The sequence below is a fragment of the Pelobates fuscus genome, chromosome 5 (assembly GCF_036172605.1).
Source record: "Pelobates fuscus isolate aPelFus1 chromosome 5, aPelFus1.pri, whole genome shotgun sequence".
Lineage (NCBI taxonomy): Eukaryota > Metazoa > Chordata > Amphibia > Anura > Pelobatidae > Pelobates > Pelobates fuscus.
The window spans coordinates 131,276,208-131,297,171 of NC_086321.1; the positions used below are offsets into that span (position 1 = coordinate 131,276,208).

The following is a 20,964-nucleotide window of genomic DNA, read 5'->3' on the forward strand; positions in this document are numbered from 1 at the left end:
AGGTTGTGGCAAAAGGGTAGCTGGATTTAAGGTGTTTACAGTCTCTAAATGCACTCTTGGGTTTTCACACAACATTGCTTGATACTTGGTCATACGGCTGTTACTAAACCAATGATTTCCTTTGTAATCCAACAACGTCTGTACTGCATGTGGGACTCGTACATAAAGTTCTTGACCCAGAGTGAGTTTATCGGCTTCAGCTACTAGCAGGGCGGCTGCAGCTACTGCTCTTAGACAAGGTGGAAGTCCGCTGGCCACTGCATCCAGTTGCTTAGACATATAGGCAACAGGTCTTTGCCATGATCCCAAGTACTGTGTCAATACTCCCACAGCCATTCTTCTTTGCTCATGTACATACAGGTAGAATGGTCGTGTGTGATCAGGTAGACCTAATGCTGGGGCACTCATCAAAGCCTTCTTCACATCTTCAAATGCCGTTTGCTGTTCTTGAGTCCATAAGAAGGGGTCGTGCTCTGTACCTTTGATAGCTGCATACAGAGGTTTTGCCAGTATCGCGTAGCTGGGAATCCATATCCTACAGAAGCCTGCTGCCCCCAAGAATTCTCGCACTTGTCTTCTATTCTTGGGTATCGGTATTTGGCACACAGCTTCTTTTCTCTCTGGCCCCATAATTCTTTGACCTTCAGAGATCTGGAATCCCAGATATTTGACAGTTGGCAAACACAACTGAGCCTTCTTTCTAGACACCTTGTATCCTGCCTTCCAGAGAATGTGTAGTAGATCGTGCGTTGCTTGCTGACATATTTCCTTTGTAACTGCTGCTATCAACAAGTCATCTACCTACTGTGACAATACACACTCTCCTGGGATGGACTCGAAATCCAGTAGATCTTGACTTAGAGCTGAACCAAATAGGGTAGGTGAATTTTTAAACCCTTGGGGCAGTCTTGTCCAGGTCATTTGGCGTTTTCAGCCCGTTACAGCGTTTTCCCATTGGAAAGCGAAGATACATTGACTTTCTGCGGCAATTCGGAGGCAAAAGAAGGCATCTTTGAGGTCTAAGACTGTAAAATAGGTAGCCCCGCCCGGAATTAAAGCAAGCAGGTTATATGGATTGGGTACAACTGGATGTATACTAACAACCGCATCATTGACTGCTCTCAAGTCCTGCACAGGTCGATACTCATCTGTACCGGGCTTTTGAACAGGCAGCAATGGGGTGTTCCAGGGGGAAGTACAGAATTTTAGGATACCATACCGTATGAACTTATCCAGATAAGATTGGATGTTCTTCTTAGCCTTCTGCGGGATGTGATATTGTCTTAGGCTCACTGGATAAACCCCAAGTTTTAGTTCGATTTTAATAGGTGGAATATTGCGGGCCAGTCCTGGTGGGTTGTTCTCTGCCCAAACTCCTGGTATGTTGAATAAGGACTCATCACTCCTAGGGTTTTGGCTAGTCAACGCTGTATAAAGTCGCCACTCTTCTTCCTTTGGTACGGATAATGTCATAATACCTGAAGGTCCATTAAACTTTAAGGATGTTGTTCCATTTGGTAGGAACGTAATCTGCGCTTGTAATTTAGATAGCATATCACATCCCAGCAATTGGACTGGACATTCAGGCATATAAAGGAATTGATGTTTTACTACGTGGCCTCCCAATGTACAGAGTCGACTTTTAAGAACCGTTTTTTCAGCACTTCTTCCAGTTGCTCCTATTACAGTAATAGTTCTTCCAGATGGAGGAGCAACTAGATTAGTCACCACCGAATGTTCAGCACCAGTGTCGATCATGAACGCACTCCTTTTTCCCCCTATTGATACATCGACCATAGGCTCCGCTCGACCAAGGGGGATGGAGCCCGGTCGGTATCAATAGTCCTCCATGACCGTGTCAGCCAATCCTACAAAGTCCCTACCTTCTCTATCGCGGGACCTTTGCGCGGCTGGAAAATACCTATCTTCCCTAACACTTCCTCTATTACCATTACTCCCTCCGGGGCCTCCTCTACCTCTCGCTCTGCCTCTAAAGTTTCCATAACCTGTCTTAGGTCGGTCTCTCTCATACTGTTCTCTTCGCGGACACTCATTTCTCCAATGCCCTTCTTCCCTACAGTATGTGCACTGATTTCTACTCAGAGGTTCCTCATTCCACTTACTATCGCCTCTATCTGGGCCCCGTCTATATACGCCTGCGATCGCTACCGCTAGCATATCTGCCTTTCTACGCATCTTGCGCTCTTCCTCTTTCTTTGTCTCTGTTTCCCTATTCATGTATACTTTATTTGCTACCTCTATTAGTTGGGTGATAGACATTCCTGCAAACCCTTCTAACTTCTGTAGCTTGCGCTTAATATCTCCGTAAGCTTGGCTGACAAAGGCGGAGTTCACCATTCGGGAATTATCTGCGTCTTCCGGATTAAAGGGGGTATACAAGCGGTATGCCTCCAATAATCGGTCATAAAAGACACTGGGCGCTTCATCACTTTTCTGAATCACCTCAACTGTCTTCGACATATTAATGGCTTTCTTCCCTCCGGCTTTCATGCCAGCAATTATAGCGTCTCTATAGGCTCTGAGTTGAACCATATCTGCGCCATTTACATTCCAGTCGGGATCGGTGTTAGGATAATGTGTTGCGGCCCATGCTGCTGGATTGGCTTGATTCAAAGCACGGGCTCTATCCTCTAGCGCTTTAATGGCCGCTTGATTAATCCTTGTCCTTTCCTCATTATTGAACAAAGTCATTAATAACTGCTGGCAATCAGCCCATGTCGGGTTATGTGTCTGAACTATCGAGGTGAACAGATCGGTCATAGCTTGTGGTTTCTCAGTGTACGAGGAATTGTGGGTCTTCCAATTCAAGAGATCGGTAGTCGTGAACGGGACATATATACGAAGACTGGGTCAGCATGTGCCATTTGACCTGCGGCATCGATATAGGCTGACCCGGGATTCAGACGAAGAGGCATCTGATAATGTTTTAATTGTTGGGTACCGGTCAGTTGTCGGGTTAGTATGGGGCTACGTGGAGGGGCGTCAGTTAGAGGTTCCGGTCGGGGGGTAATAAAGCATGAGGATGTGGGAGCTTGGTTTTGGGAAAAGTTAGTAAATAGAACACTTCGAGCCGAGCTAGAAGAAGCTTGACCGGAAGTCTGAAGTGGCGCCAAATCAGGATATTCAGATCTAATGGGGGTTGGTTCTGGTTCCGGAAGGGGAGATTTAGTACGAGAGGGGGTGGATTCTGTACTGGAGGAGGAAGCGGAAGTGGATGGGGGCAATGGGGGAAGGGGTGCAGGACTTCCTGCATTCGCGTCACTTCCTCTTAAAGGAAAGTAAGGGGGCGGCAAAGGGATCTCGGACTCAGGGGGCGTGTCCAAAATGGGCCTAACACCAGTCCTAGTGGACAAACAAGTCCTAGCCACCATGAGGCGACATTGCTCCTCGTGGCATGTCTGAATCCATTTTGGCGAGTCATTTACGGCCTGTCTCCAACAATCAATATAAGGAAACTGCCCGTAAAGTTCAGGCCTACCCGATACAGCCACGTGTTCGCGCTGTACCAGAGTTGGATCCAAACTGCCACGTGGCGGCCATGCCGCAACCAAAGTAGGCCACTCCCTAGTACACAAAGTGACCAAACGTACAGGAGACATTTTAACCCCAAAATCACATGTTTTGAATCCCTTTTTAAAATTCTTTACCATACAACCTAAGGGATCCGGAATCGTTGACTCCGACGCGCCCATACTTATCAATGGAACGTCGTTGACAACGAATACTATGCACACGTACTTTTCAACAGTCACACCCGTTTCCTCTGGCAACAGCACCACGTGGTACGGTTACCAAGTGAAACGTACACAATAACACAATAAACACTCAGGGAATTCCCGTACACACACAGCTGTTACACCAGTCACTAGATAATCAATATTATGCCCTTTGGCGAAACTATACAGTCACCCACGCTATAATTCTCTATATATGAATTACCCGTCTATAACACACCCCAGTAACATCGTCTTTTACAAATAGCGGTTACAGTACGGTTAGCATAGGTCAAAGCACAATTTAAGGTCACAATACAATTATTAGTGGTTATGGTGTTAAACATGCAATGGACGACAGTGATTAGTACTTATATACAGTGTCAGTAAATATACAGGGTTATGGTACCGTGCACTATGATACAGCAACACACTATTAACACTCTCGCTAGACGGCTGAGCTTGCACTATCTAACAAGATATACACTTTACTAAACAATCTTTAACACATTTACAATTCCCAACTAAACTATTGGCCAGTACCTTGAATGGACTACCTAAAACTATCTACATCCGTTTTGGTTAGCCACACTGCCCAAGCACCACATATAGCGAGCTAGAGGACCGAATTTACACAGACGCCTCTTAGTCGATTACTATCAAAAATCTAGTGGGTTCCAAATTTACACGCCTTCCCACTTAGCCAAGATAGGTTGAGAGCTAGCGAACCGAATTTACACAGACGCCGCTTAGTCTCCCGGTCCCTCCGACCTAGCGAACAAAATATACACCCTAGAACGCTAGTCTAGACAAGACACCGGTGTCCGGCTAGGGCTATTTACACCAGAACCCCGCCTGACTAACCAAATCAAACGGTCTGACTAAAGAGCGTTCAATTGAGCGGTGCGCCTTCGCTCCTTCCCTCCGACAGAGGGGGCAGATTCCATACACAAATAACCCCTTATGGGCCTACCGCACAATCGGTATACCCCTAGTGGGTCTGCCGTCTAAAACAGCAGTTGTCTTACCTCCTCGTTCCTGAACCTGAGTTCACACTCATCGACGGGGACACCCCAGCACTTCTTACGTAGAGGCCGATGATCTCCTGGACAACAGACCAGTGGCGCCGAGACGAAGGGAAGTCCACGCAGAAGTTCAGGGGTGCAGCCGTAGAGAACGTGGGCAAAGATAGACCGTCTCACGCCTCTGCCTCTCAGCTACCGTTGAACGATGAGTTTCCCGGCCAATGCACCAAATGATACCGGAGAAACTGACGGAAGCCAAGCACAGAGAGATGGACACAGGTTTCTTCAGGAAGGAAGAGATTCTTTATTGGATCACCGATCGGGACTCAGAGGGACTAATGTCACCAAAATACAGCAAGTTCTGAGCCCCGGACAATAGTGCAGGCTCCTTATATAGGCACATAACTCCTCCCATATTAAGCTCCACCCGCACATTCTCTTGACCAATCAATACAAATAAGAATTAACTTCCTGCTTGACCGCATGGCTTGTCCAGCACAATGGAGGAGGGGAATACTACATCCTGTATTCTTGCACATGCTCCGTACACTACTGATCGTATCTTGCCTCGTGCACCCAACTGATCGATACGTCAGCATATGCACGTACACATGCCACGTGGTAATCTCGGCCTACTAAATTTATTTTTACCGAGATTCCACCACAGTACCCCACTGGTGACAAGCCCAAGCTTCGAATATACTCCATTGACTACAACCCTCTGTTGCCTGTCACTCAGCCACTGCCTTACCCATTCAACAATATTGGAATCCAAACTTAAATATTGCAGTTTAATGATAAGCCTTCTATGTGCAACAGTGTCAAAAGCCTTACTGAAATCTAGGTAAGCAATGTCTACCGCACCACCCTGATCTATTATTTTAGTTACCCAATCACAAAAATCAGTAAGATTAGTTTGGCATGATCTCCCTGAAGTAAACCCATGTTGTCTCTGATCTTGAAATCCATGTGTTTTTAGGGATATAGTACAATCTTGTTATGGTCTCCCATGATTGGAATCCGTGACAGTCATGGAATGGAATCTATATGACCTTAAATAGAGGACAATTGTCTTTCTAATTGCATATGCTGACATCAGGTGATGTGCATGTTGTGAACTGTAGTAAAAAAAAAAAGTTTTTCTGACCCACCTTTTGCTTTATATATCTTTTTTTAATACATATATTTCAATAAAGTACAATTAATAAGAATGATTGCAATATAGTGATTTTTTTTTTCTTTTCATTTTTTTAATACCAGATTTCTTCTAATAAAATGCTTTTGGAAATACATGAAGACCATTTAGTATTTAAGGGATACATTATAGTACAAATGCCATTCAACATGAAATCTGGATTAGTTCTGTAGCACCCAGCTGTATATGTACATTTTTGGCAACTTTAAGTTTGGTAATCCAAGATAATGGAACCTCTGTCTGGAGAGAGAGCATGCATTTATTCACAGCAAAAAAAACTGTTAAAATAAAAATACAAAGTGCAAAAAAAGACCTTAATCCCATTCTTATTCTGCAAATCTTTTTATATACACACAATGAGCATAAGTCCAAATATGAGTGATTTAACATATTCAACTGGATATAGTTCACCTTGCAAAAATGGCATGATTCAGATGTGTTTCTGATTGTATATGACAAAATCAGTTCTAATCTAATCTCAAATGTCTTTGTAAATATGAAATCTCCAACTGGTTGCAAGTATTAAAGCTATATCAACCAGCAACAATATGTCTTTACATTTAGAAAGCATGATTTCAGTCAAGTCTTGCTTAAAAGTAAATTAAATTTAACTTGCTTTAAATCAAATCCATCCTGCTATCTGTATAATCTCAGGAACTCATGTTTTGTTTAATTGTGTATTTTTAGGAACAGTTACAAAAACTGGAAGCAGAACTGAGAGAAGTGAATAAAAACAAAGAAAAACTGCGTCGAAACCTAGTGGAGCTCACGGAGTATACCTACATGCTGCGAGTGACCCAGAACTTTGTGCAGAGGTCGACTGAGGTACTGTTTTGTACCCGAGAAAATGTGTGTGTATATATGTATGTGTGTGTGTGTGTATATGTGTGTGTGTATATGTGTATATATATATATATATATATATATATATATGTGTGTGTGTATATATATATATGTGTGTGTGTGTGTGTGTGTGTATATATATATATATATATATGTGTGTGTGTGTGTGTGTGTGTGTGTATATATATATATATATATATATATATATTGTTTTTTAATGTTCTTTCTAGTTAATGAACTGGGTTCGGATGGATTAGAGTCTCAAGGATCTCAAACTATTTAAAGCAACTCTGTCCCTGTCTAGGGTCTTTGCATAATTTGCAAACATCCCTAAATCTGACTCCTCTGCTTGGTGTCCGATAGGGATGGGCCGAAACCGAAAATTCAGGATGCCCTTAGTTGAAAATTACTTTTTTTTTTTTTCTGCAAATTATTTTTAAATATATTTCCTTTCAAACCTTGATGAAAGATTACATTAAAAATCATTTTGAGGTGACGTGCTTTAAATGAATACTATAGTGTTGGGAACAAAGAATATGTATTCCTAAAGCAATAGTGTCCTAGTCACTGTTTAGGTGACTGGGCCAGTGTTGCCAAGGTTTATAAAAAATAAATTCTACTTGCCTTTTCTCCCTCACAGCAACGGTGTCTACTCAGACACGATCTGATTAAAATAGTGGAGTTTTACAGATGCGCCTCTAGTGCCTGCCATACTAGAGACAGGTGAACACTGAAAGAAAATATTTTCCGTCTTGGTGAACGGCAATATTTTTACCTGCAAGGTTAAAATGAAGGTCTGGGTGTCTAAAGTGTTCCTTTAAAAAAAAAAAAAAAAATTCTGTCCCTGTATTAACTTGCTATACAATGAAGTGTTTCTTAAAATTACAGAAACTTCAAACACTTAAAGTGATACTATAGTGCTAGGAATATAAATCTTCCTCTCGTCCCCTGTAGATAAAAGGCTAAAAAAAACCTTTATTTACTCACCCGAGTCCAGCACCGATGTCCCTCGTCACATTTATCTGAATGTATAATAAAAGTATTGCACAAAGGTTTTAGATATGTTGTCATACTGCATGAAAAAAAAAAAAAGGCAGAGGAAGCCCTTATACACTCTACCATGCAGGTCCTGGGCTACCAGCAGCAGGCACTGTTGCAGCATTGATGCGTTCTGATTTGGTCACCCTGTACACAACACAGCTGTGGGAGGAAAAAAGGGGCGGAGTAACGCTCGCCCTGCTACATGATTGGCGGCTGAAAAAAAGCACGGGCACAGAGATCGCCATACAGTCTGCTGACAATCAGAAGTAATCTTTCATAGTCAGGCTAGCTGCTGGCAGACTGTGAGCTGCCTGACTAGGTTTGCTTAGCGTAGCTTTGCCGGTGAAGGTTCAGGGTGCTGTACTGCTTCCTCGCATAGTGTGTGAAATCCCAACTAGCTCTGTAGTGCAGGAAAGCATGGAAGCCGTTATTTTATTAATGTAGACAAAATATTTGGAAAAAAAAATAAATGTGTGTATATATAATATATGTGTGTGTGTGTGTGTGTGTGTGTGTAATTTTCGGCTGAAAATGTCGGTGCATCCCTAGTGTCCGGTGGCCACTGGTGAAGGCTGGACTGGATGATATGAGAAATCTTGACAAAGTTAGCTCCGTCTTTTGTAAGGTTTTATCAAGTGTAGGAAAAATACTAAGACAAAGTACAATCAAAGGGTAAACAAGACACTTTTATGGTTCTTTCAACTTTCCTGGACAATGCTAGCTAAAGTAGCTGCTGACTAAAGCTAGACAGTACATTCGATCATATAGCAGGGAACAAGTCAATAAGCACTGTTACCTTTTTGGGAGTAAGGAAACTGTATCTAAGCAGTAAAGGGATAGCTGGAAATTGTCATTCATCCATACACCATTCATTCCCCCATGCACACATTTTGCTGCCATTCTTCACATCATTTCTGTTGGTAAGATTGCTTACTTGTTATTTTTCTTTCTGTAATATTCACTCAATACATATACATTTAATTTTTGTCATTGTCTCATTTATCCTACAATTGTTAGGATATTCGGACACAAAATGATTTTAAAGGATAATTGTGAGTATTTTATAGAGGTTTTATCTTTATGAAATACTCGTTTTGAAATGGGGCGTTGAGGAGCGCTTTAAATACGTTCTTGATGGACATGGCTGATTTAGTTTTACAGCACACCTAAATGTATATATTCTGCTAGCTTACTGGCTAGCAATTACACAGCAATTTATTTGGTTTAAAATACTAACCAGTGAAATTCATATGCTGAACTGCTTAAAGGACACTCTAAGCTTCAACTTTAGCATAATGAAGTGGTTTTGGTGTATAGGTCATGCCCCTTTAGTCTCACTGCTCAACTGTCTGCCATTTAGGAATTAAATTGCTTTGTTTATATAACCCTACTCACAAAACGTTACTACACAGGTTGTTCTAGCTTCCCTTATTGCACAGTGTGTATAATTTATCATTTCTTGTCTGTTCATTACCTGCTAGAGCCTGCAACAACCTACTGTATGTGAGTAAACTCTAATTAAAAGAGCACACGATAAGAACTTCAAAGGTTCTGCATAGAAATATCTGATTCAAAAAGCAACTTTTTTGTTTCTTTCTTTGATGGAGGCTTTGTGAGTTGCAACAAGTTGAAATGTTTGATTTCGTCCAATGCTCTTCCAGACTGCCTAATGTCAATTCTGTGCATATTCTATTTCTGTCATTGATGCTCACAGCATGCTGCAACAGAAGTAATAATCTTCTCCCTCCATTCCATGCACCTCTAAGGCCCCTGCTGATGTCAGATGGAGGAGGGAGATCAAAGCAAGGAGTTTTGCCCAATGTTTTTTGTTTAAGTTTCATGGAGGGCTCATTCTAAGCCTGAAGCTCTTGGAGTAAACCTTTAACTCTGCTATAAAGGAGAAACTACATAGACAGCTGCAGTATTCTGCATCGTGGCTTCAGGGGCCAAGCACAGTAGTTTGAATAATACTATTAATATATACAGCTATTTCCAGCCTTCAGATTTGTATTCTAACAATATTGTCTTTCTGTAGCATGAAACGGCTGCTCAAAGCAGCTATGAGGAATTCCCTGCACTGGAAAAAGAATCTTTAATGGATTATACTTGCATGCAGAGGCTTGGAGCTAAACTTGGGTGAGTAATCTTAAAGTATTCTTCTGAATAAAATCCTATTCATATTGTAAAGCCAGCAAAGCCTACATGACAGCTCAGAATGCTTTAAGAAAAGTATTTATGGACTGCACAGTATTTGGGGAATTTGTGTTAAAATGTTTTTTTTTTTGTTTCAACATCCAGCACAAAATAAGTGTTATACATTTCATAGCATACAAAAACATTGCAGTAACAGGCGATTATAGATAATCAAAAGTAATGTTGGTTACATTATATAGTTACATAGCTGAAAAGAGACTTGCGTCCATCAAGTTCAGCCTTCCTCACATATGTTTTTGCTGTTGATCCAAAAGAAGGCAAAAAACCCAGTCTGAAGCACTTCCAATTTTGCATCAAACTATGAAAAAATTCCTTCTTGACCCCAAAATAACATTAGTAGATCGAAATTATGAACCCATAGCATACAGGACAATAGCACTGTAGAGATAGTAGAAACATAAAATGGCATACCAACATAAAGCTAGTCTTAGGTAACAAAATGGTAATTAAGCATGATATGGGTTAAGGGAGGCATACTTGCCGAAAACGTGGTGCATTGGTGAGTCCGCTTTATTTAGTGAAATAAATCTTAACTGGTCCCATTTTAAATAACCCCTAACTAGGTTTAAACAAGTGGATTATATCTATTTATATCTTTGCACTTTCGGCATATGTGTGCATGTGTACATTATTGGCAAATAAACTTTATCAAACTGATATAGTAAACCTTAACAATCAATAGCGTAGAATCGAGTCACTACAATGAACATGACCATATTGTGCTTGCCATGACAATGCATTATAACTCTGTAATATCAGAGCCTAAGAAGAGAAGAGAGGGGGGGAAAATAAATTCAACTGCTGTATCCAAAATTAAGATCCAATGAACATCTGCAACTTAGTGCGTGTTTCCAACAAAGAAGTAATATGGTGTTCAGAAAAATGCAGATTATGTGGTTATGTAAAAATCGTGTACTCTCTGCGGTTCGTAAAATAAAAAAAATGGACCCCCCCCTGAATGACCATCCCAGTGTAGCAACATAATGCAAATAAACAGGTGTGAAAGGGCTGTCTGTATGTCTTAAGTATTGTGCCCTACAGGGCTCAGAGCCCCCATCCATCCCTTCCAGGTCAATCCTAGTCCACCAGCTGAACGTTCCTTTCGTGCTGTGGGCACTCGGTGGTCGATGCCCTTATTTTCTAGGGTGCTGGTATATTCTGTGGGTAGAAAAGCAACTGTTTTAGGGGCTTGAGGCCGGAGCGAACCATGATCGCTGCCTGCTAGCTCCCGGCCGCACTGCCCCTTATTTCTGGAATTTGTTTACTCTGAGGTTATTATAAATGTTTTGGTATGCAAGTTTTTAAATAGACACTCCATGTTCCATGCCAATCTCTCAGGTGGTTTTAGCTCCAGTTATCTACAAAATTGCTGCAGCTATAAGTTCATCTCACTCTCAACCCCATCATGCTTACTTATAGGTGCAAGGTATTCAAATAAGATTCTTGTTTGCACTTTCAGCATATTTGTGAATGTGTACATTATTACTGAAGCTCATGCCCAGTAGGATACTATTTTTAGTTTGTCTGCACCTACCTCCTGTTCTTAATAAATAACGCAGCAGCTGATAATATAGTTGTTTTGGAATGCATTTCTTTGTATTGCAGATTTATATCTGGCTTGGTTCACTACGCCAAGCTTCAGTCATTTGAGAGGATGCTTTGGAGAGTGTGTAAGGGATACACTATCCTTACCTACCAAGAACTGGATGAGTTTATAGAAGATCCAGAGTCTGTGAGTAATCTACTTTGCTAATTGCATACAAGTCTGTTTTCTTATACATATATTTGCAGAGAGCATCATTTTCTCCACATGGTCCAGGAGAGTCACCATTAAGTTGATGTCTGTTATTGCCATAACCCCTGATTTTGCTTATCCAATATCCATGTGTGACCACCAAATCAAGCATTATTTATAATATAAAGCACAGTTTGAACTAGAGTGTGTACACAATTCTCCCCCACCCCCCAATTATAGCTTTACATGCTGAAACAATATTTTACACTTGAATTGTATTTATTTTTTTTAATGCATAATAAATTAAAGGAACACTATAGTCACCTAAATTACTTTAGCTAAATAAAGCAGTTTTAGTGCATAGATCATTCCCCTGCAATTTCACTGCTCAATTCACTGTCATTTAGGAGTTAAATCACTTTGTTTCTGTTTATGCAGCCCTAGCCACACCTCCCCTGGCTATGATTGACAGAGCCAGCATGGAAAAAAAAACTGGTTTCACTTTCAAACAGATGTAATTTACCTTTAAATAATCTCAATCTCTAAATTGAACTTTAATCACATACAGGAGGCACTTGCAGGGTCTAGAAAGCTATTAACATAGCAGCGGATAAGACAATCTTAATTAAACCGAACTTGCAATAAAGAGCCTAAATAGGGCTCTCTTTACAGGAAGTGTTTATGGAAGGCTGTGCAAGTCACATGCAGGGAGGTGTGACTAGGGTTCACAAACAAAGGGATTTAACTCCTAAATGGCAGAGGATTGAGCAGTGAGGCTGCAGGGGCATGTTCTATACACCAAAACTGCTTCATTAAGCTAAAGTTGTTCAGGTGACTATAGTGTCCCTTTAATTAAAAATAAAATGTGTGATTCTTCTAGGCAATACATTATTTAATGATTGCTTTTCTCTATTATCAAATTTACCCGTGGTGTCTTATTTTGTTTTATACCCCATGTCTGTCTCTTAACCCAGATTATAGAGATGGCATGCATATACACTTTCTCTTAGATACACAAAGTATTTTTATATATTTTTGTGCTTTTACTGTGATGCCAATTTTGGTATTGCTCATTGATATATGTTCCTAAGTGAGCAATTTCAATAGTTTATCTTTATCTTTTATGTTGGCATTACTGCATCTGTGATTTAAAGTTTTGTCCTCTTGTGTTACAAAATTATTTCTTTATTTTTACAGAAAGAACAAACCAAATGGGTTGTATTTTTAGTTTCTTATTGGGGAGACCAAATTGGACAGAAAGTGAAAAAAATTTGTGACTGGTAAGTGTGCAAAGTATAGGTCTGCTTCTACATACATTAAAGGAACTTGATGATGTGCTTTATGTGTCTGGATTCTGCCATATTCATGACCATTTTATATAAAAAATAAAATAGAAATTGTCCCTTTTCTAATTGGGGGCATAAAAAACAATCAGCCGGGGGGGGGGGGGCAGAGCAAACCACCAAGCTTATCAGAAGCCATTGCTGACAGCTCTCTAACCTTCCCTATCTCGCCTCAATCCGAAGAATCACCACAGATCCCACCACCCTAGACCCATACCCCGATTTGGGACACCGAGCTGCATCGATAGATGCCCTTCTTTTTAAAAAAGACGCAGCCGAAACGGCAACGAAGGGCCGGGGCCTACTCCACGCAGCCACTGCCCGACCTGAAGGCGCTCCTCGGAGGAGTTTACCAAGGCCTTGCACCCACCTTGTCTACCGAACCCCATCCCAGTTTGGTGGATCACATGCCTGCCATGGGACGACGTTCCCAGCAAGCCAGCACCCAGACAGAAGGGGCTATGCTACAACGGCCCGCTAGGCCCAAGCCAGCCCCAGAAGAAAGCCAGACAGCAACCACACAAATGGACCACGCTGATCATCCAGGGAGCACCGACTTCGGCACCATACCACCAGCTCCCCCAGAGGGATCACCACCAGTGACCAAACATGACTTACAGATACTCCTGCATGAATTCCACAAAATGCTGGCGAAGGAGCTTGCAGGACTCAGAGCTGACTTACAAACCACTAACGACCAAGTGCGTGCCACAGAGGCTGACATGACAGAAGTCACAACAAATTTAACAAACATACAGACCTCGGTGAAACAGCTCCAAAAGTCCCAAAACAACCTGACCCTACACCTGAATGCCCTAGAGAACAGCCATAGACGAAAAAATATTAAAATCCGAGGCATTCCAAAAGTGTCACATGAGAAGAGCTGCCACATTACATAAGAAGGCTAATGGCAACAATATTACCTCCAGCGATGGCAAAGAAACTAATAACCGATGGAATATCCCGGGTCGCAGGCCCCCTAAGAGCTCCCTCACAAACCGCACGTGACGTCATCCTACGCTGTATGTCCTCACAAGACAAGGGACAGAGAATGGCGGCACTGCGGGACAAGACCCCACTATCATTTGAGAACTCCAACCTAATCGTCTACTAAGATTTAACGAGTGCCACCCTTCAATGGCGCTGATCACTCCACCCAGTGACCCAACAACTGCGAGCAGCCAACATGAGCTACAGGTGGGCAGCACCAGGATCGCTGATGGCCACGCCCATACACTTACCTCTCTTGCAGAAGCCCCGACCTTCCTTGAAACTCTGGGACTGAAAGCGGCGGACGCACAAACCCTAGAGGGAACCTGGGACCCCGATAACAGCGCCCCCTTTATCCCACGCACTGCCCCGGCACACCACCAGTCCACATGAATGCAGCTGAAAGAAACAACCCCAAGGACACTGCACAGAGACTATGAATAACCGGGCTCTTCGGACACTAACGATAAGAATGTTTATTTACCTGTTTATCTGTTACTCAGCGTAGCGCAGCTCAAATTAGGGAACGAGCGACAGGAACTTATACCTATACTTATGATATTGTTTATACCCCAGTCTATCAGTTCCCCAGTTGCACAGCATAGCGCAGCTCAAATCCTGGCACAAACGATAGGGTTTCCTACCTACACCTACCAGACACACAGGGACCCCCCTCAAAGGCCTCTGACTCCACCACAGACACCTACCACCGTGCCAACACGCACACACCCAATAGACGAGATGACAAGTTCTCATATGAATCTCTGATAGTTAATCTGTGATGCTATTTCAGTCCACTTAGGGATCCACTCTGATCTTCATTTTCTTGCCAAACAGACTTTGGTGGCCATTAGTATATGCCCAATTAGAATTTTTATTTCTTCTTCCAATTTGGGGAAATCCAAATGGAACAAAAAGAGTTGGGGGGTGGGGGTTAGTTCAATATGGGACTGTGTTAAACTTGTAAGTTCATTTTGTCACTTGAACTCTAAAGGTAATAGGCAGGTACATTCACACCATATATGCCACGGTTCCAGTTTCCCTCTTGCATCTCCAACAAAGATCACTAATGTTGGGCTGAAACTTCCTTAACCTTTCTGGTGTCAGATACCATCTGTGTAAAATTTTGAGAGAATTCTCAAACAGTGAAATACTATGAATAGTTTGTTTTGTCAGATTTAAAGCGGTAACCCCTTCACTGGATACAAATTCTGTGCTCCGCTTCCTTTCCCATTTTATAACCCCATGAAGCTTTGTACCCGTTTTGCTCTTATACAATAATTCTCTAATCTTAGAAGACAAATTTGAGAAATTATCTACAGTAATACATTTTTGTTTCTTTGTTTACTGTTAACTTGCCCGACAATTGTCAGGGAACTATGTTATTGCCAAACAATTTCATTTTAAAATGTCAAGTGGGGGCGGGGCCGGACCGCCGAGCTGGACGGTCGCACTCGACACCAGCTCCTGCAAGCTATGCCCAAACAAGCTATGAAGCTACAATTTCAAGCAGAAAACCGTCCAGCGACGGTGGTCCCCAGCGGGCCTAGAGCCCTGGATCCAGGGAGAGGCTGGCCAAACGGGCTTCAGTCCCCTGGAGAAGGATTCTTCGTTGGCACTATCAAGGCTTACTCTGGCGGTGAGCGGGGTGGACGGCCGCTGCCCCGTTGCCTGCCGATCAGCGCTCAGCCATGAGTCAGACCTGCGGGGAACTGGCCCCGCACCCCCCCTTTGGACCGGGGGGGTTATCCCGGTCCCCACCCGTGGAACCCGACCACCATGAGGCATGTGAGGCAGCGCCGCCAAGACCCGCAACCCAAGCACTACAGCCAAGATGGCGGAGGCCGTGTGCGAGGGCGCCAAAACCATGAGCGGACCATAAGCACCTACCACCTGCATACACCCTCGGACCCAAACAAGCCACTCACCTCCTCTATGACTGGAGTCTCAGGGGCCTCCTCCCTCCTCAGGGCAAAGAAACAAGACGACGCACAGATGCATCGGCTGCCCACAACCACTAACGCGCCGCGGGGCCTACCGACACGTGAGGAAGCAGTTGAGCAATCACCCAAACCCCTCGCACGCCGCAAGAACACTTTAAACGAACTCGCCCAGTGAACAACACCCAGCGGTGGGCAGCAGACCGGGCACCCTTCAGCTATATTACTCTTGGGAACTCCGTGACCCGTGGACCTGTGAGAGGATTGTGCTGGACTGTGAAGGAGTCTGGGGCCGGCGGGGAGCTGATCTATGGGACTTGGAGATTAAACCTAGACCCAGGGGTCGGATCAAGCCGGTCTGTGGCATTGGCTGATTAATCAATGTAACATTTCCCCAAGCATATAATGAATACCAGATAGGGCAGTTACAACTGTTGTGTTTTATTGTTTTCTTCTTTTTTAGTTTCTACTGTATTATCCAGGCCAAATGCATGCTCATATGACACTTACTTTTATTGGCGATAACCCACTCTTGATGCTTCATTGTGGCCAAATACTGTGTTTGCCTATATACTGGGTGGACCGTTTCACATTGTTCAGCAGGCTCATTTGCAATCATATATTCAGTTCGGTAGCAAGTGGCACTAGCCTACTCTGTGCAGTGATGGTGCCTAACACATTGAGTTAGCATAACATGCTCTTTTTGCAGGCAGTGTCCCAGCCTTTTAGTTTATAATGTATGATAACTCTATACTTTATTTCCATGATTAGAGGTCAGCCTGTGTAGCGTGGTCTTGTACTCTCCAGTGTTTCTATCAACTGTCTAATCAGTATAAGCATAAGCACTATCACACTTTAGACTACGTTGTTATATCTTGTTTAGCCATGAGCACCAGACCTGACTATGAAGCCTTTGTTACTTTTGTTTATTATATTTTAAAAATGTGCAATTAATCTACATATGCCATATACCGTAACTGTGTTTTTGAAGTGCTTATAACTGCTATTGAGGCATTGCAAGCATAACTGTCATCTCCTGCACATCACAAATAAAGAATAAAAAAATAAAAAATAATGTCAAGTTAGATACAGCTATGTGTCTACAGTTTGCTTCTGCTTAAATATCTGTCTGTAGATTGGTACATATAGCTTCCAAGTGTCCTTGTTTTTGATAATAGGTCTGCCATTGCAATGTTAGTGTATGACAAAGTGCAGCAATAAAACGCATACTATAGTGTTGAGCGTCATAACAATATGTGCTGGTATGTTGGACAAGTAATAATTATTTAAATTATGATAACTGTCTAATATGGTTATTAAACATGCTAGTCATGCAGAAATGACATGGTTATTCTAGCTATATATTGTGTTTGATACTATTATTAGCAAATGAGTACGTCAAATTTGTATTCGTATATTTGCTTACCTTACAAAACTAAAACTAAAATTCTAATGGAACAAATGGATATGCACACATCTGGTTTATTCCAAAAACCTGGCTTATTGCATAGTATCAGGTCACATACTAGGACATGTGGGATGACTTGCTAGACACATGAAGATCACTGCATTGATCCCTGGCTAGAAGCAGTAAATATTATTTATTTCTTTCTTTCTTTTAAAGCAATGCATTGATTCTGTCCCCTTCTTGTTGATGTTAGTTCTTGGGCGTCAGGTTGGCCTAACATATGAGTTGTGTTCAGTGTATTCCTTATAAAATGAGTTCTAGCACATTGAGTACAGGTAAATGTTTTCATTTTCATCTTGCAGTTTTCATTGTCATGTGTATCCATATCCAAACTCTGTTGAGGAACGAAACAATATTATGTCAGGGATAAACACACGCATTCAGGACTTGCACACGGTAAGAAACCCTACTCTAACTAACCTTTTAGTGGTCTGTGCACCCAGTCACCCTATCTGAATGTGCATGTTTAAATAACTAGTTCAGTAGAGCATCTCTGAGCATATTTTCTGAAGCCAGGTTAGCATAACTGTTTTCTCACAGATTGCTTTAGTGTGAAGACCTTACAATGTATTAAACGGATTTGTGGTCAGGATATGCTAATTAGTTTAACCATTTTTGGAGTGGTTTCACACAAACTGTGACTCTCCCAGGCACCTATAGACAGCCCCCCTTTTCAGCTATTTTAGAAATTTTGGTTTTGACAAATACAAATCTTTGGTGCAGAGTTCTATATTGAATATTGCAAGTATGTGTAGTGGTGCCAAAGATTCAAGTGCCATGGCAAACTTTACACTAAAACAGCTCAAAAGGTAGACCTTTCTTTCTCTTTAAAATGGTTTTCATGTAATGATGTGGGTCAATATTTGATCCACCCTACAGGTTGTAGTCCCTGAATGTTATTGTCGGACATACAGTTAACCTATTCTTTAAAGTTACTACTTGTAATTCTACAGTACGAATAATGGAGGAGTGATTTTATTTATTTTTTTGCGATTTTTACAAAAATATAATTTTTTTTCTCTTTTCAGCAAGTTACAGTATAATATGCAAAAAAAAGTTTCAGTCCCCCTTTAAGACATTTAATGAGACGTTAGAAGGATTTGAGATATGTGATCTCAGTTGGTTATAGAACCTGCAACTCAGGTGTTCATCATTCTGAGCTTGGTAATCAGAGACCCATTTAAAAAAAAACAAAAAACGGGTAAAACACCTTTTTGAGTCTATCTGTGAAACAGCAAGTTGTGGAGATTTAATAACTAGCTTGCAAAACTGAAGCTACCACAGAGAGAGGTATAGGTCTCACTTTGATTCTTATGTCACCACAACTTGCTGTTTAGGGAAAAAGTACAGGTTACTCTTGCAGATTTCACTCTCTAAGAAAGAATAGCAGGCATATCTTGAGAGAGAGTTACAAAATAAATCACATGTAGAGGACTAGGCATTCATTAGGCCGGCTTAAAGGCTTTTTATTCCAGCACCAAAAACGGCAACATTTCCGGTCATCATTGAGCCTTTATTAGTAAGTCTAAATGTTATTCACTCTTGTCTGCATAGCAGTGCTTTGCTTATTGCTCCTTATGGGGTCCATTAGTATTTTCTGATTGTGTTTTTTCCTCTTTTCTGTAGGTTATATCTCAGACTGAGGATTACCTGAAACAGGTTCTGTTTAAGGCATCAGAATCCATATACAAGTGGGTTGTCCAGGTCAAGAAGATGAAGGCCATCTACCACATTCTAAATTTATGCAGTTTTGATGTTACCAACAAATGCCTTATTGCAGAGGTCTGGTGTCCGGTGGATGAACTGCCTAGCATCAGGAAAGGGCTTGAAGAAGGCTCAGTAAGTGATCAGTGAAGCACATTCATTATCTTTAGCTTAGGCTTCTCTTATAATTTTAACGTTTAGGCGACACCCTTTTTGTATATTTAGCAGTTCAAGTACCTTGCCCTTTATTTTAGGGTGTTTTTGTGTGGGTTTATTAAAATGTATTTTTTATGGCAAGTTGTAAACATGTTAAAACAGCCTGTAGCATGTACCACGTTAACTTCTAACATTGTCTTGATATGCTTGGTAAACACTAGTCTTTTTTCCAGATTGTACATCAGTTCATCAATTTTATTCTTTCTTCCTAGCGAAAGAGTAGTGCATCAATTCCATCTTTTATTAACCGAATACCCAGCAGTGACACCCCACCGACCTTAATACGTACCAACAAATTTACAGCAGGCTTCCAGAACATTGTGGATGCATACGGAGTGGGAGATTACAGAGAAGTGAACCCAGGTATGTGCCATGCTAACAGGTTTTGTAATTGGAACATCACTGATCTGCCTGGTAGTAACCAAATTGGCTTGATTTTACAGCTCCGTACACCATCATTACTTTCCCCTTCCTATTTGCGGTTATGTTTGGAGACTTTGGCCACGGATTCCTTATGTCCCTTTTTGCCTTGTTGATGGTATTGTACGAAACCAACCCAAAATTACATCGCACACAAAATGAGGTAAGGCATTCAGTTAGTGCTCCTCTGTCACAAACTATCGAGATTATAAATTATCAGACTGACTTGGTGAACACTTCCCATCTTTCTTTTACCTCGCCGCCTTTTCTTGCAGATAGTGAGAATGTTTTTTGAGGGCCGCTACATCATCTTGCTAATGGGGCTATTTTCCATTTACACTGGATTGATCTACAATGACTGTTTTTCCAAGTCGGTGAATATCTTTGGCTCCAGCTGGAACGTGTCTGCCATGTATCCAGATGGTTCAAGGTGAGTGTGACCGTGTAATTGGACAGAGAAAGTCGACTCTTTACCACTTGCTGTTACTTTCTAATTTACACTAAAAAAAAAACTTAAAGAAAATTACATCTACCTCAGAAATATTTCGCAAAAGTGCTAGAGATTTGTTTGTGACGATGTGCAGTAAATAGTACATTCTTTACACCACACGAGAACTGTATAACTTACTTATTCATCAAAGACAATAGCAGCAATCCATAGTCATAATTTCTAACAGGAGGGGAAAATGTAAATCATTTTAATAAAACTTAAGAATGTTTACTAATTAAAGCTGCCAAAGCTGATGGCACAAAAAGGGACATTTGCAACATTCTCCCGTATTGTCTGTTTATAGTCAAGAGCACCAAATCCATACTGGTGGTGTCCTTTGGATCAGTGCCTGATGCCAAAACCTTCCTCTGCAGGGTTCATTCCTTCAGTGTATAGTACTTTTTGGCAGGGTTATTCAATGCAGTGAGAATAGTTGGGAATTCAATGTGAGTTTCAAATTTAAGGCAAACGAACATTAAACAGCTGAACTGGAAACCATCTCCAAATCAGCTTTGCCCTTTAAGGCATACTATAGTGTTAGGAATACAAACCTGTGTAATTTATACTTGACACAGATTTTTAGTATAATCTCCTGTTGCAATACAA

General features: G+C 41.6%; 1 protein-coding gene across 3 annotated transcripts in view; it reads left to right on the top strand.

Moving 5' to 3' along the window:
* The window catches only part of ATP6V0A2 (ATPase H+ transporting V0 subunit a2), a 51,523-nt gene that overhangs the window by 15,791 nt on the left and 14,768 nt on the right, over positions 1–20,964 (top strand). For 2 of the 3 annotated variants that reach the window (XM_063454311.1, XM_063454312.1), the window contains 9 exons: positions 6,642–6,779; positions 9,874–9,974; positions 11,658–11,784; positions 12,985–13,067; positions 17,831–17,924; positions 19,155–19,367; positions 19,661–19,811; positions 19,892–20,031; positions 20,144–20,298. In XM_063454311.1, the coding sequence (XP_063310381.1) occupies positions 6,642–6,779; positions 9,874–9,974; positions 11,658–11,784; positions 12,985–13,067; positions 17,831–17,924; positions 19,155–19,367; positions 19,661–19,811; positions 19,892–20,031; positions 20,144–20,298 (1,202 nt within the window). Of the gene's footprint in view, positions 1–6,641; positions 6,780–9,038; positions 9,214–9,363; positions 9,975–11,657; positions 11,785–12,984; positions 13,068–17,830; positions 17,925–19,154; positions 19,368–19,660; positions 19,812–19,891; positions 20,032–20,143; positions 20,299–20,964 lie in introns of those variants that run through there. The other variant, XM_063454313.1, reaches the window with a different exon arrangement.